The sequence below is a fragment of the Varroa jacobsoni genome, unplaced genomic scaffold (genome assembly GCF_002532875.2).
Source record: "Varroa jacobsoni isolate VJ856 unplaced genomic scaffold, vjacob_1.0 contig02110, whole genome shotgun sequence".
In the NCBI taxonomy this organism is placed as follows: Eukaryota; Metazoa; Arthropoda; class Arachnida; order Mesostigmata; family Varroidae; genus Varroa; species Varroa jacobsoni.
In genome coordinates this window covers 1-22,361 of record NW_019214759.1, presented here as the reverse complement: position 1 = coordinate 22,361, position 22,361 = coordinate 1, and the positions used below count along the sequence as shown (strand labels likewise).

At 38.7% G+C, this 22,361-nt stretch overlaps 1 protein-coding gene across 2 annotated transcripts; it reads right to left on the bottom strand.

Moving 5' to 3' along the window:
• Positions 1-4,860: 4,860 nt before the first annotated feature.
• On the bottom strand, positions 4,861-15,340 carry LOC111272378 (beta-hexosaminidase subunit beta). 2 transcript variants are annotated; one of them, XM_022853811.2, is made up of 14 exons: positions 15,237-15,319; positions 13,112-13,243; positions 12,666-12,807; positions 12,450-12,571; positions 11,979-12,089; positions 11,541-11,684; positions 11,238-11,331; positions 10,883-11,075; positions 10,307-10,463; positions 9,922-10,071; positions 8,893-9,014; positions 8,289-8,384; positions 8,066-8,134; positions 4,861-7,643 (listed from the first exon to the last, which is right to left on the bottom strand). In XM_022853811.2, the coding sequence occupies exons 1-14, from the start codon at positions 15,258-15,260 to the stop codon at positions 7,532-7,534; spliced, it is 1,668 nt and encodes a 555-aa protein (XP_022709546.1). In that variant the 5' UTR covers positions 15,261-15,319; the 3' UTR covers positions 4,861-7,531. The 2 variants fall into 2 exon arrangements, with proteins under 2 accessions (XP_022709546.1, XP_086829375.1); XM_086973249.1 differs by lacking the exons at positions 4,861-7,643; positions 8,066-8,134; positions 8,289-8,384; positions 8,893-9,014 and adding an exon at positions 9,530-9,725 and having other exon boundaries at positions 15,237-15,340.
• Positions 15,341-22,361: the final 7,021 nt, after the last annotated feature.

Sequence of the window (22,361 nt, the reverse complement as noted above, 5' to 3'; positions counted from 1 at the left end):
GCATTTTGAGGCTGGTTAGCCCTTCGTAGAAGCCGCTGTCTACCATGTGCTCCCTTTTTCCTTTTGCCATGTGTCAAAATGATCTTCTTTGGTACCAGGCTGTAATTGAGCCATGCTTGTTTTCAATCGCCTAGATGCTCTGTCCTCACAATCCATGAAATCGAGCCTAAATGCAATGAATTTAACAAGTTAAGCCATCACCATCGGAGGTGCAATAGTCGTTTACTTTAGCGCCGCAGTAGTGGTCAGGCTCGAACCCACAACGATGAGATGTTTGGCTCCTCTCTTCAAAGGTGTTTCAAGTCATTTTGATTTTTAATGTTATATTTAGCTTTTGAATAACTGTTTTTGGCCAGTGTGAATGTATGTAACGATCAAATTGAGAGTACTTCTCACAGTGCCACAAGCCGTTTGGACCTTTGCGGACATGTTGGTGTTGGAAGGTTTTGTATTTATAAAGATTTGTGCAAAACTTTTGTTGGGCCAAAAACTATAACATACCAGGAATGTCCCCGACCCTTTTAAGGGCAAGGCTCGTTTAGGTCTGAACACATACGTCAGATACCTGTAAGATTCTATTATTCTAGCTATATATAGGGTCTTAGTAGATATTATAGCTTATCCGCTTTCGTTCGATGAATCGGTCGCTTGCCACGTTCGTCCTTAACATCTAGATATGTCGAATTGAAAGAAAAGATACCGATATGTTCTGTTGTAAACCAGATAAAGTACTGATAGATTTGTTAGTTCGTATGCCATGACGCTCGCACCCTTGTGTCCTTAAAACTAAATAGCGCCAAAATTAGAAGATTGAGCTAGTGTCAAATGCTAGTCCTTATAAATGCATCCGTGCGGTGTGAAAACAACATAAATTCAGATTAAATAATGTTTTATCGGTCCATTGACGGCGGCGATGAAGGAAAGAACTGTATATAAATGAAGCAAAAACTTCCAGCGCCAACCCTATTACTTTTGGGAAAGGGGTTTATTGTAACGCTAAATTGAGATGAAGGAGCCCTGTTGGTGCGCATTTAGTGATTCAGGAACCCAAAAACTGCCAGTTGCCCTGTTGGACCTTTTTACGGCGGAAAAACCTTATTACTTACTTATAGCTGGTTCATGTTAAAAATTATAATTTTACTTATATATAGAATTATATCACATCCTATAGAAGCTTCAATCAATGTTCCCTCCCTTGTCAAATGGCGAACACCCATGGAGAGAATATAATGATTTTCGGACAAAAGAATACTCCTCGTTAGCAGTTCGAGAGAACCACTAAGCTGCAGCATCATGTAATAAGCAGACATGCTTTTCCTAAGAACAAAAAGTTTTTATCCATCTTGAAAACGAAATTCATTAGTAACTTATCCTTAAACTTGTTAGTCTAGATAATTATAGTTCATACCAAATGCTTCAGAACGGAGCAAAACACGGATCGGAGAAATGTGGATGTGTTCAGATTTACGTAAGGGCGGCGGTAGTGCGCTGGCCTTTTATTGCCAAGTTGTATTTTTGTCTATTAGAAAGCCGGACATCTTCAACTCGTTTCCGACAGTGTGGCTACGCATGGCGGACGTTTAAGTGAAGTCTTCTGCCCAAAGTGAGTACTCTTTAGAAATGGCTTGAGACAAGCTACATGTGAACACGAAGTCTATTTGGGGCAATATATGCATCCGTTTCTGGGCAGTCTTCGCCTAAACGAATGAAATTATTATGTGGTAGGGGCAGTATGTAAAATTTCGTAGGTATATAGCGAACACGTTGAATATAGCAGGTTGTCGCTTGAGGTGACGGTCATGAAATGTTTGCTGCACTGACAAATACGTTGATAAAGCCGCTAGATAGTTAGACGAAGACGTATTTTGAATTGTTTCATTAATCTGATGGTTGTCCATTTGACATATAGACTTGCTCACTGTATTCTTGTTGGTGCTGTGACCATTGTTACCACGATCGCATGAATGACCATATACAGATATAGAGCTGATAAAGCGTTGCAAAGTACCTTCATCATTATTATTTACTTGTGCACAATAACGTTGCTATATACATGGTTAGTTGATGTTATCTTTAAGAAATTTCGTCTGCTAGCTAGGAGTTCGTCTTTTCCTATATTTCTATTAATAATTGATCGTGCAACAAGAATGCGAAACATAGTATCAAGGTGTCGTACAGGTGATTATTTTTCTATGATGAGGCCCTTTTCAAATGTACCACACGACAAAATCAACAGTTGTATGTACCACTGATTAACGTATTAGTTCACCATGTGACAGGACAGCTTGCTATGATTTCCCTGCTATATTCATTATAAGTACTTCCTGTTCTTCAAAGGTGTCAATTTTGCATGGGTGTGTATGTGTATATCCGTGAAGTAACTCACTCAGAATTCCTTCTGGCTATCGAAATCTTTTTTACGAAGTATGTGCAGGCCAGTGATTTTGATGTTTTTTGTTTTGCTTTTTCGTTCTTGTCCGCGTCGGACAGAGAGCGATTGTGCAGATGCAACGATATACAATGTTCTACATTTCACAGTTTTTAGCTATAGAATCATTCGCAAACCACAGTGGCCTGGATTTACCACACCTATAGCTAGGTAGGTACGTCCGTACGCGGGGCGAAAAAGGTGTTTAGCTAGATATCTAGAGTAGATTATCAGCTGGGTGAAGACAGCGAAGGCTATGTTGACGCCCATGTTTCGATAATGAGATTCGAGTCGAACCGCTCGCCGCAGGCTACCCCATTTAACTGAACCCAACTTATCGCCTTCCTAACGAAGATATTTTTAACGAATAGGTATAGTGTATGTTAGCTTTTCGTTTACATGCAAGTACAGTGCTAGACAAACGTTAAATAATTAACAAAAACCACATTAAACCGGACCCGTAGCATGATTGAAAGATAGGTAAATACTGTGGCCTACATAGACGTTCACTAGAATTAGGACATTATTCTTGTTCTAGTTGACGGATAGCGAACTGAGATCAAGCTTGCAATAGCCATCTGTGGACTACGCTATTTACTGTTATCAACTGGGCAATCTAGGCTTGAAGCTGGTTATAGACATAGCAGATATGTAAACTCTATATCCACTGAACCTCACGTGATTCTCTAGTCCACAGTCGAGGCGAGTTCGCTCTTAATGGTAAATAAAAAAAAAAAAATACGTAAAATAGTCATATTAGAATAGAATGCCGTAAAAGAGGGAAACGCAAAAAGTGAATACTATAAATTAGGACAAATAGCGCGACAGTTACGCAACGATATCGAAATGTTTAGACCCTTATCGTTTGTATATACCGCCAAAACAGTGTATTATCGCAATAACGCTTAAGTGTGCAATGGCGATATCATCATATTCATATCACTCAGAAATTGGTGTCCCTATAAACGGATAGCTATGCTTCTAATAATAAAAGAACGACGAAGTATATTCAATAGCAGTGCGAGCACATAATTCCATCCTGAGTACAACATTTGCGTAGTAAGGCAAAGACTCACTGATTACGTAACGGTTACGGCAGTGACGAAAATCGCGGTTGCCAGGTAATTAGATGATCTGGTAGACGGTATGGCGCGCGTTTCTTGTCCAACTCTGGTCAGGAACATCTTTGAAATACTCGTGCTCTCGTGTATACGGTACGGGCTTCTCACGTTGTCGGCTAAGCGAGTGCTTGTAGCTGAACTACTGTGTAGGATTATGATTAAAAAAGGGCACGTCATAAGAGTCGTGTACTGTAAAATAGGACATTCCAAGGCGCATTTATAACGAAAAGGTATATCTGTGTATAGAGCAATCCCAATTCCAAATAGTTTATGTTTACTATTGTATCACAACAGTGAAGATGTGTAAGCCCAATGGAATATGGCGTCAGTTTTGGAGGTGTAGAACGGTGTTGTCATAGCACCAGAATCTGTAGTCAAAGACGACAGTGAGTAGATGTATCTATGTCTATGAAATACATCGACGGATAATGTGACGGCTTGTATAATTATGATTACGAGCGAATGTAGACTCTGAAAAGCCGTTGAAATGTTACAATTTTTACGTACTATAATCTGCCACATTGGACATGCAAGGGAATAAATGTAATTCCCAAACGCCGGTCGACGAAGTCTGCGAAATAGAGCGCGGCACTTCCTTTGAAAAGGACTAATGTTGAACACAAATAACATAAGTAAAAGGCAACACCGACAAAAATAACGTTACGTCAAATATACAATCTATTTATGATACTTAGCACATTTAATCCATCTATATACAGTAACGGGTTATTCCTTAAAAATACTGCTGTTCGCATAGATAGTAAGTAATAAGATAGCCCATCACCTACCTCTATATATATATATATATATATATAAGGTACGGCATCTAAATTGGAACATATTTTAGCGGGGTGTTGTCGTAAGGGGTGTGCGTTCGCCCGCTACTCCTGGTACCTTGGTACGTAAGTTTGCTTCTGCTAGGCGAAAATAATAAACCTGGTGGAAAACAATGCGTCAGTCCCGCAATTTAAGCGAAAATGAACCATTATCGAGGATATTTGTATGGGACGAAGACCCACCAAGAGCAAAGTTTTCTTCCAGATTTCCTAGAGTCTAGATTGTGAACATCTTTGATACACTGAGATATGGAAATTAATGACTGTTCCAAAGAGGAAAATATCGACTATCAGTTCTTCCTATATTAAGCTATCTGCAATTCTTTTCTTCCAAATTTGTAAAGCCTTTTTGTCTTTATTGAAATTTTCTGTATGTAGCGTTTTCGAGCAATACCTTAACGAGTTTACAGCAGCCGTTATCGCTTGAGATACTTGCAGACTGAAGAAGAAGTATTTTAAAAATGAGAGATACACATATATACAAAATGTTTTATTTAGACGCAGTCTCAGAGAAAAGGTTCCAATTTAGGTGTTGTGTATATATATATATATATATATATATATATATACATATCGTCTAACAGACTGTGAACTTATATAATAAAAAAAACAATACAACAACTAAGTCTGTGGACGGAGCCGAATTAATGCAATTCGTAGCGATGTTTTTTTCTGAACAGAATAAGCTTATTGTTTATAGGGGGCGTACCTGCGCACACATAAAATACCCTGCATAAAAGTAAACTATGTACAAGTAAATGTGCCATTAGATTTGTCGACCCGGCTTAGCTGCCGCATAATGTTCTAGTAAGAACTGTGTACTTCTGTCTGTGCTTCATCAGAGGCGACACAATCAGTTCTCTCTCTCTCTCTCTCTCTCTTCGTCCTCGAAAACAACGTTTGTCGCGCTTGTGCGATTTCTATAGCAGAAGTAAGGCTGGACTGATATCAATAGACAGCTTGTCTCGATTCATACATAGAAGGCAAACAGGTTGGTTAGTTTTACCGGGTAGAGATCCGTCATATATATATATGAACGGTGTTCTCCAAGGTTCTAGCGATGAGCGTACGAGAAGCAGTGGAGCTATGCATCCAGCCATGATGAACGTTTCTTAAGCATATAATAAACCCTCCATAATATGTTAACCCTAGACAATTTTTTTTCTATTAGGCATCGTCTCGTAAATAAGATCTATAAAATCAGCTAATATCTAATTTAGGGTTACGACGATGTACACAGATATATAGCAAGCAGTAAACAGTGGCTTCCGGCAATGTATTATACTGACAGCGGTTATAGTTAGAGTAGTCAGAATCCTGACTAAAAATATCGGCTACTTAAAGTACCAGATAGTAGTTAGAAATGGAACGTTACTTGATGAAATCACGAACGCATCTATTTAAGACACAACAAACAGAGAGGTGCGGTTTATTTCATATTACTTTACTTACTAATGAGCAACTGGTGGGGTCACTCATTACAATCTCCATTGAATTAGAGGAAACGTACGGTTTTTCTACGTAAGGTGATCAACTGGGTGCTGCACCGGTTTGCTGGTGACGACTAATATTCTCTTAGCATCATTCTGAGTGAAATATTTCCCCGAAAGGAATGTGAATCCAACTAACACTCTGCAAATAGTCGTCTTTGGGTAAAAATGGCGTCATATATCCTGGACTGTTGGATTTGGTCTCAGGTTCCTTCGGGGGCATCAGGAGCGCCGCGTAAAAAAGGACCCTATTTAGTACTGCCCATTTTCGAACTATCAATGTTGTCGCATATTAATAGCTAGGTCGGGCTTTGATGGACGAAATCTTAGAAAGCATCTGAAGTACATATTCGTAAATGTAAACGACGCAGTACATTACTAGTGAACAATATACGGCGCGCACTACCGAAAATGAACGCCGGGAAATAGAACGGCTGATGATCAACAATAGTCGTCTGAGCGAAACGTATGTACAGCCGCTGTTCTCGGAAAACATGATATGACACCCAACATGATACTTATCAATAGTAGTATCCGCAGTCGCTATTGATAAAAGCTTCAACAAAAAGGGAAATTGCACATTTATATATATATATATATATAAGTCTATAAACATACGATGAAATTGTAATAAAGAAAAAAAAAACATGATGACTAGTGAAGCTAATATGAGACAACGATTTACACATTTAATCCTTTTCCAACTCCTGCCTTCATTAACCTCGTCAATAAGCAGAGTCCTATGAAAAGAATAGGCAAAGTCGAAAAAAACAAAAGGACAATTAGGATAATAATGCTGATGATGACAAACAGGCATACACAATGAGCCCATACAAAATGAGCGTACACGTTGGGAGAGTGAAGCGTGTGATGGGGGGTAAAAGTATCCTCAGTCAATGGCCCCAAAGTATTAAACTTCGAAACCGTCCTTGTAATTTTGTGCGTTTTGTTAAAGATGAAACGTTCCCAACGCAAATAAAGATGCTTATAATTAACGCGGCTAGTTTACAGCCTCTCTCTAATAAAAGCAGTTGAACCGAATATCATCGATATTGATAAATACTGAATTGAATATTAGATATAAATAATTGAGATAACAAACAAATAAAGGCTTTGCTAAGTTGCAGTTAGGCAATGTGTTTTTTCCAATACGAATCGGCTGCTTGTCATAGGTAGTAAGTTTACCCAAATATCAATTAACATAAATATAACTTGAGGAAGCTGTCAACATGTCAATTGCTGTTGAAACGCTATGAAGGTACATGCTGACGCGTAATCTATGCGTCTGCATGGTCTGTGAATCTTCCGTGCAATCGTGCAAAGTACAACGATTTGTCCAAAAGAAGTTTTTCGGTTCAGTTTTTCGGCTGAATTAACAAGTGAAGGTAAGTTGACTTTTGATGAATTCACCCAGTCAGTATATCTGATGCTTGCGTCTCTGCAAGCCTAGTTACTATTCTTATCGTAACTGCCGATTGACAACTGTAATAGAATCCATTATGTGATATTATTTAATATCTTCACTGCATACCGTGATTAACATAATCGTAATTGTATGGGCATTCAGTCACTTTTTTGTCTAACGGGTAGAGATGCAGATAACTAGCCGTATAAAATACAAGAAGATATATTGTTGGGACCACTAGAACGCAGGAGTCATTTAGAGAACAGATTCGCGCGGATCAGACATATTAACAATATACGCCGTTTTATACACCGCTTCAGGCAGATGGCAATGTTCGAGCTGGCTAAAAAGCGTTTTACAACTCTGTAAACGAATGAAATTGGTTACGTATCAGTTTAACGTGTTTTTATAAAAAAAAAAAAAAAAAAACTTGGACGTATTGTTGACAAAAAGTACTGCAGCTTACTAATATTGTCACTGTTTTAATAATCTGTACACCCTATGGACCCAAGCTGTAAGCAAATACTTAATGCAGGCCTGCTTTTTTTCTATCATAAATTTTGTTTTTATCATTCTTTTTTTCATCTTTTTTTTTTCTTTCGTCTTTTTTTATCATCAGAAACTTAGCAGAAGTCATTTAGAGACCAAGGTAATTCGTTATTAATAGAGAAGATGTAAACTGAGCGCGTGACGTTAAGCACAGCACGCTGATACTGGATTTGTATGTTTCGGCATATCTTTTCATTAGCAGACCATTTTAACCAAAAAAGATTCCTTTAGATTACATATCCCAGTCGTATGATCCGCAGTATCCGTTCATAATCGGCTCAGCAGGGATTCCCCGACGAATCATTCTGTAACTCAAACCGTCCATTATGTTTTTACTGTAATACCTACTTACTGCTTCGAATTTAGGGTGAGGGTTGGCTCATTGGGTAAGTATATATATATATATATATATATATATATATACACTAAAGGATCCTACGATCTCTGAATGGTGTGTACCTGCAGCGTTGCTCGTCAAGTCTCCATTTAGCCTCTTCTGGATCGTTCACATAAGACGCTGACCAGAGACGCTCCGCCACCGACGACGCGCGGGGCCTTTCGGTAAAAAACAGCACGAATTATCGAGCTAGTAGTCGTCTGCTAGAGGATCGACTGATAACCTTATCAACCATAGCCCGATAATACCTTATTAGCATGCCCAGTTTCCTAAAGGAATGTCTATATTAACGAGATCTATCGTTTAATTACCCGAGACGTGCATACGTTACATGCAATGTATTAAAAACCTGGCGAAAACTTAATTGTGCCGTTTATAAGCGGTGTTCTTACAGTGACCTATTAATCTAGATAGAACCTAATGGATGCACGTTTTTTATAAAATTGTATGCTTATTTGAAACTATGCATATATTTATTTATACTACGTTCTCACTGGGATCGGTTCTAACTGTATTCAAGATTGTGTAACGGGCTAGCAATTTATTTAGGGATGTCTGCAGAACCGAATGGGTTCGATTTATGAATAATAATCCACAGAGTTGAAATACAACTAAATTATAAAGCGTTAGACATCACATGTCAATGAAATTTTCGGAGGCACTAACCAGTATCTAGAAATGACGTTTGTTGCGTCCACAAATTCGCCCCACATGCAGGCTTCGCCGCCAATGACAAGTTTTTTCTCCTCGTCCGTCGCCTTGAAATCCGTAGGGTTTACCGTGTAGTACTAAAAAGACGTCAGCAGAGAAATGTCGGAAAATCGGAGGCGGACCAAAAAACTCCACGAATTTCTAGTTGGTGTCAAGCAATATACGGAAAGCCTTTCGAGTCTTCTATCGTCAAAAGCGCCTTTGGAAAAGTAGTGGCCGGTTGAAAATTCTAATTACTAAAACCCTTCATCTTCCTTTCATTTCAAGCCAGGAAAAAGTGTACGCCTGAAGACCAATATTTAGCCAGTACGAGTTTCTACTTTTTTCTTGCTTCTGAAAAGAATTTAGTCTGCGTACAGCTTATGAATTGAAACAAATCTATGCGTACGTTATCGACGTTGCCTCTAATTGCCGAAATCAACCCTCAGTAAAAAGCCTCCAATACACAGCTTGAAGAACTTGACAACGTTATGCATGCCTGCCTGTTTTGTAAATCTTTTTGTACGTTTGTTGCTGTTAAGCATTAGTTTAAACGGTAGGGTTTAAATATCCGTATGTTGTATCTGGCTTCAAACCTATAACACTACGTACTCCTATATTTAGTCGGCGAACACGTCACCGCTGCACTATCACGAAAAGGGTTTCGTGTAGGAAATTTTCGAAATGACACCGAAGATTCTTCGAAAGCATATGAGGCAGAAAAGTAGAACATATTCAAGGTAAACCCCTCCGCAGAGCGCTGAGGTGACCTTTACAGTTGAACGAAGAATTTGAGCTTACTTCTATTCCTGGAATTGATTCATCCACGTTTAAATATATAGTTGTGTAATTCGGTCTACGTTCATCGATAGTAGTATAAATACACTCAAAAAACGACACAATGTATAATGTATTATTTATCACAAATAAGTCAAAACGCCGGAAGCCGGCGTGAGGGCACTGTTCTTCATGCTAGCTATTGGTAATGAATGATGCATTTATTACCTTCACCCAGTCTGCGCCATACTGGATATAATTTAGGTACCACGGAGCGGACAGCACGACTTGATAACCGTGTCTTACTGCCTGCTCTAAATTACGTCTCCAAGTTCCATTGGTACTGCGCCAAACTTCAATGATTGTGTCCGGCGCGGGCTGTAATAGGCGTCATTACATAGAAACACAGGATTTTACCAACAATTGCTTTGCAAAATCAATTCACTTCAATCACTTCCCAGCTTAGCAAAAACTTCCCGTGAATGGTATCAACTATTCCGATACGCATGTCGAAATATTATGCAATCATATTTGTTTCTCTAAACAGATAGCTCGCCTTTCCCCGTGCTACAGTATTGAGGATTATGTTGAGGGAAATGGGACTCTTACCTACCCTGACATTATTATCAAGTGGGTCTTGCCAGATCATGCACTTTGCCCCAAAAGCCTTTACGTTGTCCAAAGTTCTTTTTACATAGAACTGCTCCAGTCGGGATGCTGAAGTCATGTTGTGCGCTTTCATGAATTTACCTATTTCTGGGTTCGACTGCCTGTAAGCACACCAACTAATATTTAACACGACGCTTGATCGTTGAATTGGCTCCTGCACCACTAGTATGCATTAACGTCCTTTTAAATGTACTCGTAAAGACACGCAGTTTGGAACACCTCTCAAACCCTAACATCTGCTATATATTACTTTAAATTTTGATGAAAGGTTTGAGTGTCTATGTCACACAGTTGGCTGGCATTCCCAGTCCGGACCTTTGCTGTTTTAAGCGACACAATATTAACAGGCAAACAAACAAAACGCCATATGTAAAGATCTACCAAATATTTTAGTTTTCTAAAAGCAAATTTCTCAAGCGCGTTACAAGTTAGTGAAATCACTCGATTATTTTCAGCGTTTCAATTATAATGAAGCCGTACGGGATCTTGACACCTCTATACGTAACTGGGAACGACTTACCAACAGTCATAGTAGACTTCATCCATGCCCAGATGCATATAATTATCGGGGAAGGTCGCATTTACCTCTTGAAGAATTTTCTTCACAACGTTATAGGTATTATCTTGTGTTGGGTCAAGTATTTCGTGCGCAGAAAAATGAGGGTATCGAGATCCTTCCCGGCCATTCGGGTTGTAACACGCGGTAAGGATATCTGCCAAATGAAAAAGAACCGAAATTCAAAAGTGCTTAAGATGAGGAGTGAATTTACTAGACAATCAGTAGTATCTACTACAACTCATCTGCAAAATCTTTATAGATTTTATTTATTTACTTCTTTATAGAAGTACCTATAGAGCCTTGACGAAAAACCTACCAGGGAATACTTTTCCAAGAGCCTGTGAATGCCCTGGTGTGTCAACCTCAGGAATAACGCGAATACCACGTTCTCTGGCAAACTCAATGATCTCCTACAAGAGGAATATATTTATATACGTATAAATATATATTTACATAGATTTATATATAAATCGAAAACCTTTCATGCATACTTTTAAGCTCCCTCTTTTTGGATGCACTTGGTTAGCTAACAAAAAAACATGCAGTTACTGATTCGTCCTTCGTATAATTAATTAACTTTTATATCAGTGGCCTCGTATATCATTTATTCCCAACGCACCTGAACGTTTTCCTGACTATAGATAAGCTTTGGATGATATGCAGAATTTGTCAGATTGGGGAACACTTTCATTTGGTAAGGCCACGATTGATCGTCAACTATGTGCCAATGGAAAACATTAAATTTATTGTACGACATAGCTTCCTGCAATTAAAAAAAGGTATAAATTAGTTATATATCTCTCCAAGCCTACCAGTAATTTATGTTATCAACATATCGTTAGATTGAAGCTTCGGCAAAACCTGTAAACAAGTAATCGAAATTCGTTTTTTTTTTCGGTATTTCTAGAAAATATTCCAACGTAACGTCGCAATCGTATTATTATTATTGTTTAAGTTTAATAGTATAGTTTGCTAACTTTCAGTGCTGGTAGCATAGGGAACACGGACTTAGATAATCGAACCTATATTTTAGAACGTGTCAACTTGTGGTACTTACCAAGTTCCGCTTAAGGGTCTTCATCGGCAAAAAATGTCTGGCGGTGTCGAGGTGAATTCCACGGAAGCCGAAGCGTGGCCAATCCCACACACTCGATTCATTTATAAAGTACTAGGTAGCCAAACGCGGGTAACAAAAACGTAAAAAATCGACGACAGTGGCGTTAGATAAGTCGTTGCCGAACGACAAATCCAAACATTGTATGTGCTCGATAATAATTGCATATTAAGTTTAAATACGAATCGAATGTTTGGAATAATATGCAACCTTGATTTAGCTATCAGTACCTCGTAGTAGCATAGGGGGACTTGCCATGAAAAACGCTTGCGACAATAGGCGTTTGTTTCTAATTGCAGGTTAAGACAAAATACACGGTTTTTCAGTCGGAAAACAGGTCTTCGCGTCGGTCGTCAGTGTGTTTGTTAATGAAAAAGCAATTACTACTAAATGGAAACTGTTCCATCTCCTTACGTGATTGGTATTTTCATCGATGTATACGAGCTGCGAGAAGGTCTCGAGACCCCGGAGAACTCCCCACGGGCTGTTCGATCGTAGAGTCGCTTGACGAAGCTTCGAGTCAATTGTTAATGCGTCTGTTTGTTCAAAGATGTCAAAACAAGTTTTTTAGAAGGATAAACAGATGTATGTTGTGTGAAACAACCGATTTTTCAATTTCACTTTTCTTACATGATTCATCCATGCCATGTTGTGGGTATGTACAGTCGGCTTTTTCCGTCAGATCTACGTTTAGACTCCGTAGACGGGGATGACATGACGGACTTGGTACTGACTCCTGAATAAAGATCAGTTTTCGATAGCGAACAAAGGCCTGAAGAATAAAGCGAATTATTGCATGATACGTAAGTGGAAAGTTCCGTAGACGACTTGAAAACGGATATGCGTATTTTCTTTGTTCCCAAACTATCTTACGGACATTTCGAGCTTTTCCACAAATAAAAAAAAAAAAAAAAAAAATGTTAAACATTAAATATGAAATACTCTAGTTGTTTTTACCACAACTGAAAGAAAATTTAATTTTACATAGAATGAAGTTATTTAAACTATACGCTTCTCATAACTGCTAATTAAATTGAAATGCAACACTATTTGTAGATATCAGTTATACTCCTAACCTTACTAATAATGTCGCAGTCGTCTATGTTACTGTTGAAATGAAAAGAATCAGGCCGAAGCTCATAAAGATTCGGACTCGCCGCGTAGGACTGGGGCATCGGCCAAGGTGAACCTGGTGGAGGCGGTGAACCCTAAAATAGGATCGTAAAGGAAAATCATTCAAAATAATTAAAATGTAAAAATAAAATTACAACATTTTGAAGTATACCAAGTTTTAGATCCTCTTTATCTGGGTGCAATTAAATTACTCATTTTAAAATTTCAGCATCATCTCAATTACTACTGAATCGACATCTCTTATACGCAGATCATTGAAGGTATTCACGCTGAGGGTTGTCAAACCTAAAATGTATGGCCTTATGCCTTTTCCCATTAGCCATGAGTCAGTTTCAGCTAGTTTGTTATAACAAAATCACATGCCAGGAATCAATATCAGCCAGTCTCTTGTGATGCGACGATGTACATCAGATACGAAAGCGTGTTAAAAACGAGCCAAGTGTCGCAGTTAAGTAAAAACGATCCTGCAAAAATATTCTTTATTTTTAATTGTACTATTCGGAGGCATAGAAAAACGTGCTCCTACTTAATTGACTGCTGCAGTAGTAAAAAAAATTTCGAGAACTTGAAGAATTATTAACATAGCTACGTTTGTTCCCGAAAATATCACGATTACACAGCAAACAAAATCACTTGAAAGTTTCTCAAAACTACAAAAGTGGTAGAGTTAATTTAAATTAAGTCAAGTAAAATACGAACAGGCTTCTTTATGAAGTTAAAAGAACTGCCTTATTTCGGTCGTCCCCAAGTTCATGACCAACGAAAACCTCAACGGACTAGAGGAAACGGTCGTAAGCTGTTAACACATCTCTAATTACTATGCGGGAATTACTATGCCCCTGCATGTGTCAAAGTTTCAATTATTCTAATTTGAGCACGCTGAACTTTGCCGAAAGTGAGCTAAAGTAAAAAAACAACCCTCCAATTTTCACTTCGTAGACGATTTTTTCGGGTTGTTGAAACAACAGAAAATCAAATTGCACATTGTTTTAGGTCTATAATAGCTACACTATAGCAGGCAAACGAAATGTATGGGAATAAACATTGGATTTTCTTTCGAGCATTTTCGCAGGCCTTCTACAACTGTTTTAAGTTGAAAAAGCTGGTTCCTTCTAAGTAGTAACTTTTACGCCGCAGCAGCATACGATCATAAAACATTGCTTCGAGGCCTTCCTGGTACTGTCAACGTACCAGGACGGTCAGGAACAGTCAACGGACTGTTCTGTTGATGAGGCATAAACCAGAGCAGGATTTCCCCTCTCATTATTTATAAGCAATTAGATTACACGCGTACAGATCCAGGCGTACCCAAGAGCCAACTAAAGTGTCTTTCACAGGCCCTTAGTATTCTATTTTGATAGGCAGAATCAATTTATCTGCAGAGAATTTTCCCGTTGCACATACCTGTGCTAGGCTTACCTGTGGGCCATGTCACTCTCTGGACTGACACAATTTTATTTCTTTAATAAACATTCGGTGCAATCCTACACGAGGATATTGTAATGCAAATATTAAAATCTAATTATTCGATTAGAACTAAATTATAATAACTAAATTATTTACGGTACTAAATTCGCCTTTTTACAGAGTAAATGCCATCATCTTTATCTTCGGTTAAACGAAGAGCAGCCGAGCATCTTCTAATGTTCCTAAATCTTCATAGATTCAATGGCTTAGATTGGTCCAAGTGCATTCATTTAGGTGTTTAACTGAGAGAGTTTCATCTAAGTTATATCAATTTTTCTATGAAAAAAAACTGTCATCTCCCTATGCACTTTATGACACTGTTCAATATATGTACCTCAACATATAACCACTCATATGCACTTCAGCTATAAAAATGCTTCCAAACTATTTTTAAAAATTTTTCTATGGAATGTAGATACAATGAATCTTGGCTGCCGAGAATAAAAAATTGATACCTTACCGTCATTAGACCTCGAAGAGCATCCATTTTATCTGATGGAATTGTCTTCCACTTTGCTCAGTTGATTATATACGCATTTCAGCGTACATCGAAGAAAAAGCATCTGTGGTCTTACTTCAATCAGAATTACACGATCTTACCTTAAGCGGGTTCCTGGGCTCCATGTAGGTTATGTGAGCGTTACATGGTCCAAATGAACCAAACGCCAGCACCACTAGGACTACACAGGCAGATGTACTACTCAATCTATTGGAGACGCCCATCAGTATTTGTTGTACACTCACTATGGTCGAACGTAGAAGCACGAACCGTCTTCAACTTCGTTGCTTTGCGCAAATGCTGTTTTCTATATATCATAGTTAATCTTATGAGACACGCGTTCTAAGGTCGTTATGAAAAGTAACACACTAGATGGCTGTTCTAAATTTTTTCAGCTCTTTTTAGTAACAGCTAATTAAGAAATTACCCGGGAATGTCTGTAGAAACCCAATGCACGTTATAGCCTCACAGCGTGTCGTTGATGTAAACTGACGCGTCGATAAGGCACGAAATATCGCTGAGATAGTAGCTGGAATTGAGCCGACGTTAGCGACCACAAAAGTGGCTTCTTCCTCTTTTCGTCAATCATCGCTTTTTTCTTGCTCGTTAGATAGCGAATTAATACCCCTTCCTCGCCGAAACAATCCCTGTGTGCCATCTATATGTGTTATACATATTCATACTAATTTTCTTATCAGTTTATCGCGTTGTTTACGGAATTACTGTTTACGGTTACACGGAATCAATATCGTGCATTAGGTGCTGTTACCATGTTCGCCGCGCCACTGCTCGAGACGGTAGTTTATACCAAACCGAATGGATATTCTTTTGTTTTGCCATACCATTAGATGGGCTGGTGGCAATGAAAGCTAAATGTAATGAGTGCGCTATTGAATGAAGATCCAGAGTTCATCATATTCAGAGATAAGGAAAATTGCAGGAGACCGAACAAAGTCATGCCATGCCATATAGATGTTAGTCGTAAAAAGAAGTACCCTTGTATCGTCCCTCCTCCGGGTCAGCTTGATGAAATCAATAAAGCGAACAATCATTAAAACCAATTCTCTCGTCGTATCCCAACATTTCCTTTGAAGATAATAAAACGCATGTAAATCATGCTTCCACAAGAGTTTTCAAAAAGTAGAAAAAACCAATATTGCAGCAGTCGGTCTAGTATTAATTCTGGTTTGATCGCAGTCGGACCCATACGCGTCAAACTAAGCATCGTATGAGTGGACCAATGCAGTAGCGTGGTTTTACTTTTGCCCACATGGTGGCATACTTGTTCCTTTCTAAGGCTCTATCGCATCTGTTCCCTGTAATGGCCTCTCGTGTACGATATTCTATAGCGACAACAGTTGCTGCTCGAGACGTAATTCTCAGTTGTTATCATTAATTCAGCGGCACAGACCAAGCAATGGCGCTGGAAGACGATTCGTCAGACTGCAGGGATAGATTCCATCCACGACAAGCACTAGGAGTGCATGGTCTCCAAATAAGTAAGGTACAGACCGAGGCCACGAAGTTCTCGAGAGCAGATAGCCTCACAAGCACTGATTCGTTTGACCTGCATGGAGAAAGCCCAAAATAGCTGACTTCTCCATGTAACTTGGCTTAATCATAGCAGCGTCTCGTAGATCTTTCATAGCACTCATCGAAGAAGTGTCGGAGTGGCGGTCATAGCAGCAGTCGCTGTTGAAAATCATTAAAAACGATTGGTGTGCATGACGATCCAACTGTTCAATTTGGAGCCCACGCAGAACTGTCACGTATAGTTTTTATATTGTCTCGAAGAAGCTAAACATTTGAGATCAAGCGATCTTACGAGCTAAACCTGCGGTGCCAAAACTCGCTTTCGACCTAATAACCCAAACCGTTTGGTGTACGTATTGGTCGATATCTTATCGTTCCTTAAAACTATCCATACAACGCTATACACGAAACAGTAACATGATTTCCCTAACAGCTGTAGGTTAGAAAAAACGAAAATTGATGTTTCCTTCATTATGCTGCCAGCCATAAGGGGATACGATGGTCGGGAACGTACAAGCAAAGATAGTCGTCGCCAAGGTAACTAGGTTTCTGGTCAACGATTTGCAATACACAGCAGTACTGCGAGCTAAATAGTAGCTACATTTAAAGACTGTGCTTTAAAACAGCATGCTTTAAATCCTACTGAACACGGTCGTGAGTAAATTGTTTATAATTTACTAACGAGTTCGTTCAATCTTGAAATTCTTCGAAAAATCATCCAATATTTGTAGGACTTAGTAATCGTGTTAGAGGGAGTTCGGCAAATACACACCTTGTTTTTGAAGTAAACAGTGACGAATGGGATTTTTCAGTGGCGTTTTCTATGTTCGGCAATAGCATTGACAGCGTGGAAGCAACTTAACAGGTACGCATGCGTTACATGGTTTTTGATACGAGTTCGCCCGACCACAAAGGTGTTAAACGTAACAATACATAATATCTAGTGACAAACCCATAGCGGCTGCGAAAAGGCGAAGCGTAGACTCACTCACATAATTGACGAGCCGGATATTTTGTTAGAATGATGTACATGCATATATAAGAAAGCACACATCTTGCTAACTGAATAACGCTATGTTATTTTAGCTTAAATTAACGTTTAGTACAAACTTCTTCACGTCCTTATTGCCAATTGCACGAGATGTCACCATCATGAGCAATAACACCCGAAACCGTTGCTTCAAGTTCTACCTAGAGACATGGCGCATATAATGTGGCCAACGGAAGATATCCTCATAAGTTTCGAAAGGCCAGCTAATTCATTGCCAGCTGAAAAATTCATTTATACAGATTCGTTTTATATGCACCCATATCACATTCATGCTTAGACCGACGACAAATAGTCCTCTAAAGAACAAATATGAACGATGTTTACACCTATGACGTGGTCCGCAAACCCAAAAACGTAGACAGAATTATGTTAGACACAACACTTCGTTGTTCTGTTCAATGTAAATTAAGTATGCACAGTTTATCCCATCATAGTTTTCGCTGTATACGTAACTACCCGTCCACTATCAGATACAAAATGTATTGGAGTTGTTTGAAAATACGGCTTCTGACTTAAACGACTTTTGTTTTGTGGGATATTTCTCTCTCGTTTTAGGTTTAGGCCGTAAAGTTAAGCGTGGATCTATCATGAATCAGTAGATGTGAACGGGTCGGGGTCGATATAAGGGAGCAAACTGACAAATCTGATCTTGAGCGGAACTAATTGGAGCTCAATTAACAGATCTATTTGACTTCATTTTACCATCTTGGATATTTTTATTCGTTACAAAAAGTGTCAGACTCCGTTTGAAAAGCTGTTCCTACAAACGTACTATCACGATTCAAAAAATGTTCCGCGACGCTCAAATGAACCGATATTATAACACTCATATTATCAATTGAGACTAAGATAAAATCTATGAAAAAAGACGTCCATTATACCATACAAGCTAGAGAACGACTAGTCATTACGAACGACTAGATTATATATGACTAGAAACGACTAGATTATATATGCAAGGGTCAACTTCTATTTGATTCCTATTTTTGGATAATACCATTTGTAGATCAAAAAAGATCAAGTATAGCGAGCTTTCCTAAGAGTTGGCCAACTTAATTAAAAAATCGTTCCAGACTTCCATAAAATCACCAAAATGTGATGTCCTATAAAATATGGGCTCTTCCTCCTTGTCTTAATGTGCATTTGATTCTTTACAGAGAAATACGGAGTTTGTAAAGGGGGCTACCCTCAAAGCTATCAGGGCCTTTTTTCCGATAAGGCTGTATTGGCGCATTCAAGTCCGCGAATGGTTCCTGTAACCTATTGCAAATTATACCCCAACACGATATGACTTGGGAAAGATGACTTTAACTATTGTGTGTGTGTAGAAAAGAAAAAGCGGCAGTTTCCTTTCCACAATAAGGCCACCTAAAAGTTTCCACTCCAGATATCACCTTTATCGGATGATGCTAGTCAGTGAAATTTCGTACGATACACCTACGACGAACCGATAAGAGACTAGATGTAACCGCTCAGTTTCGTTGTATGCAGTGTTGCGTTGTACGAGTTATATTTCTGTTAAAAAAAACGAATTTTCTCGCTCACTCGTATTACTCTATTACATTTTTGACAAAATTCAACGTTTCCTGAGCTTCATTTCACATCATCCATTTATTATGGTGATAGCGTAAACATGCATTGCAGATCCTTAAATAGACCACCAGTAACCGTTCGAAGAAGGACGATAATATCGTTAAAACAAGAGAACATATTACCTTTATTTTTTGGGGTAAAGGGGTCACAATCATAACATTGTTTAATAATTCACAATATGGGTATACACCATTCCTATAATACACACGACTAGTATTTTGACTGTTTTATTTTTACCAGCAGTATTATGTTATTTGTGTCGTATTATTACTTGTCAATATTTGAAGATGTTATAATCACGGTTGTTGAAATAAAATAGCACAAGTAATCAAAAGCAATAGTTATTTCTGCACTGTTAACAATGATAAATATAGCTAAAGCTAAATTCAGCATTACCTTATGTTTTCTCCCTTCTATTGCAACTTTCATTCGCTATTACATAATGTACAACACACAGTTTCAACACGATTATTACCACAACTCGTCCCTGTTCCTCATCCATATCACCATTGTTACTATTAGTTTCATACGACTATTCAAGTGTTAATGATCAAACGCTGCGAGCCATCTATAATAGCTATCGGTAAGCCGTAGGATCGGTGGCGTCGTCGGATACGATCAGCCGATTATGACATCAATGTCGGACTACAATGCCAAAAGAAACGACGTTTTTATTATGTTCTGTCCGCTGCGTCACGTACAACGATCACCGGATCGTTACTAGACTAGGTATCCAATGCCCACTATCGTCCTCCTATCGCCAGATAACACGATGGACACCTTGGTGGTGCTGTCTAATTTGTAGTTTGTCAGGAGCATGACCGACGATGAATACGAGCACTTGGTTGTTCTTAGAATTTTGTTTCGTGATAATTCTCTCATGAAACAACATGGCGTTTAGTTAAACTTGAGAGGCTTGTTTTTTTGTCCCACCAGTGCCTTATCAGTTAATTAAATAAAACCTATAGAAATGCCTGTTCTGTAAATATTGCAGAGCTGCCTTTAAGACCATTAGCATTGTCGTACAATGAAAAATTTCCTGAAGATGAGATGATTTCTCTAAGTAATTCTTTTTGCGTGACTGAATGGATATGAGCAGTGAGATATCGTGGGCACTAGTACTCGAATAGCTTAGGGAATTTCTTAAATGCCAAAGCGAAAAAATGCACAACGTTAGAGCATTTCAGTGAGCATTCTAAGACAGAGCGTGTCTTCTTTCAACGTGTCTGATCGTTCGTGCTCACTTTCATTCATCTCGTCGCTAGTGCCTTTTCACGGGAAAGTCGGCCGACAATCGTCGGATTCAACTGATTTCTGTTGACCTGATTTACCCGCCTTGACCTAAACAACCAGCACACGGATAGATAACACAAGTTTTCTTATCTTAAGGTGCTCATAGCTCTATGCGCTGATACCGATATGTGCATTACCATATCTAGCCGATAACATCTTCCTGTTATAATCTCAAAACGATAGCTCTACAGTGAGAATAGCTATTATGTGCCGCACCAAATTCGCACAGAAGGAAACATCTCACACACGATTTGGTTTCTCTTCTCACTAGTTAATTAGTAGCTCGAATTGGATACGGGTTAGCGAGCTTCATCTATATAGTCGATATGGCGGGAGAAAGATCTACGCAAGAGGAACAGTTGTCAGTAGCCATCAGAGAAAACTTCATCGACTGTTTATAAAGCCAAAACTGGTTCCTCGACTTAAACAATTTCTCCTAGGATCACTAGGAGTATCGGTAAGTTGGGGAATTAGGCGAGCACTCCAATGCTTGTTTCCATGTCAGTAACGATGACCAGCTCGGCTTAGCGATAGCTTCCCAATATAGTGCTATACGCCCTATATATTACTATATGTATCATATGTATATTAAAGCTTAATTGCACGTATACACACCTAATAAAAGAGATAATCATAGATAATAAGAGTCCGGCAGTTAAATTGTATCAGCAATACTAATAGAAGAATATGAGCGTTTCGTGTGTTTTTCTATTCCAGGCTCATGGTATAGTAACTAAGTCGTAATCGAAAACAGCAGTGTACAGTGACATCCGGTAGATTCTGGACGAATGATTAGGTCAATTGTATGTTCAATGCGCACTGAGCGAGTCGGCCTATTTTTAGTAATAGGAAGGACAAAGTTCACTGCAATCCATATAGGGCATGTATATTCCATAACGTCGTAGACAACCGCGAAAACAATGCTACAAGGCATGGCTGAAAGAATATGAATTGTCTTCGAAAAATTCAACCCCAATATTAGCCCGAATTGTTGTTTCGGTCTCTTAGCCAGCTCAAGAGTTCAAAAAACGGCTTCGTTCAAGAGAGAATGAAGCCGTTTTTTACGCCGCTCCGCTCACTCTCACCGATATTACAGCGAACTTTAGGGTTAATCTCTATAGAAACAACAAACCATTACAAATTGACAAAGATTGTGCTTCTTACTTTTCTAAAAACTTCTCCAATGCGTTGCACATGGCAAAAAATAGTTGAAAATGAGGTCGATAATAAAAAATCCTCAGTGTCATAGTTAGTGTCGCTTCAACAGTTTACTACTACACGTTGCAGTACAAAAAAAAAAATCGATTTTTTAATGCGATGAACGTACTATCGAGAATGCATTAGCTGCTAGCTACGAGGATCCGTAACAGGTACTGAAAGTGGATAGGTCTCGTTTAAATTAATATGGCAAAATTGGTCACCGAACAAGGAGTAGACGCACTAAAAACCAAAAAAAAAAAACTTCTTAACAATGTACGAAAGATAATGCCACACAGAACACCTGTCAATAAAAAGTAGCAGCGAATTATAATAAGTAACTTGCATAGCTCAATGTAACCATAAACCAAACGACATACTACTCACAGGCTGACCTCTTGCTCTCGTTGCTCTAATAACAGCTACTTATTGCCCCAGATTATCTACGTCTAAATATGATAATTACGTTCTCCCCTTCCCTCTCTAACTAGCTCTCTGTCTCTCTAACTCTCTCTCTCTCTCTAACTCTCTCTCTCTCTCTCTCTCTCTCTCTCTCTCT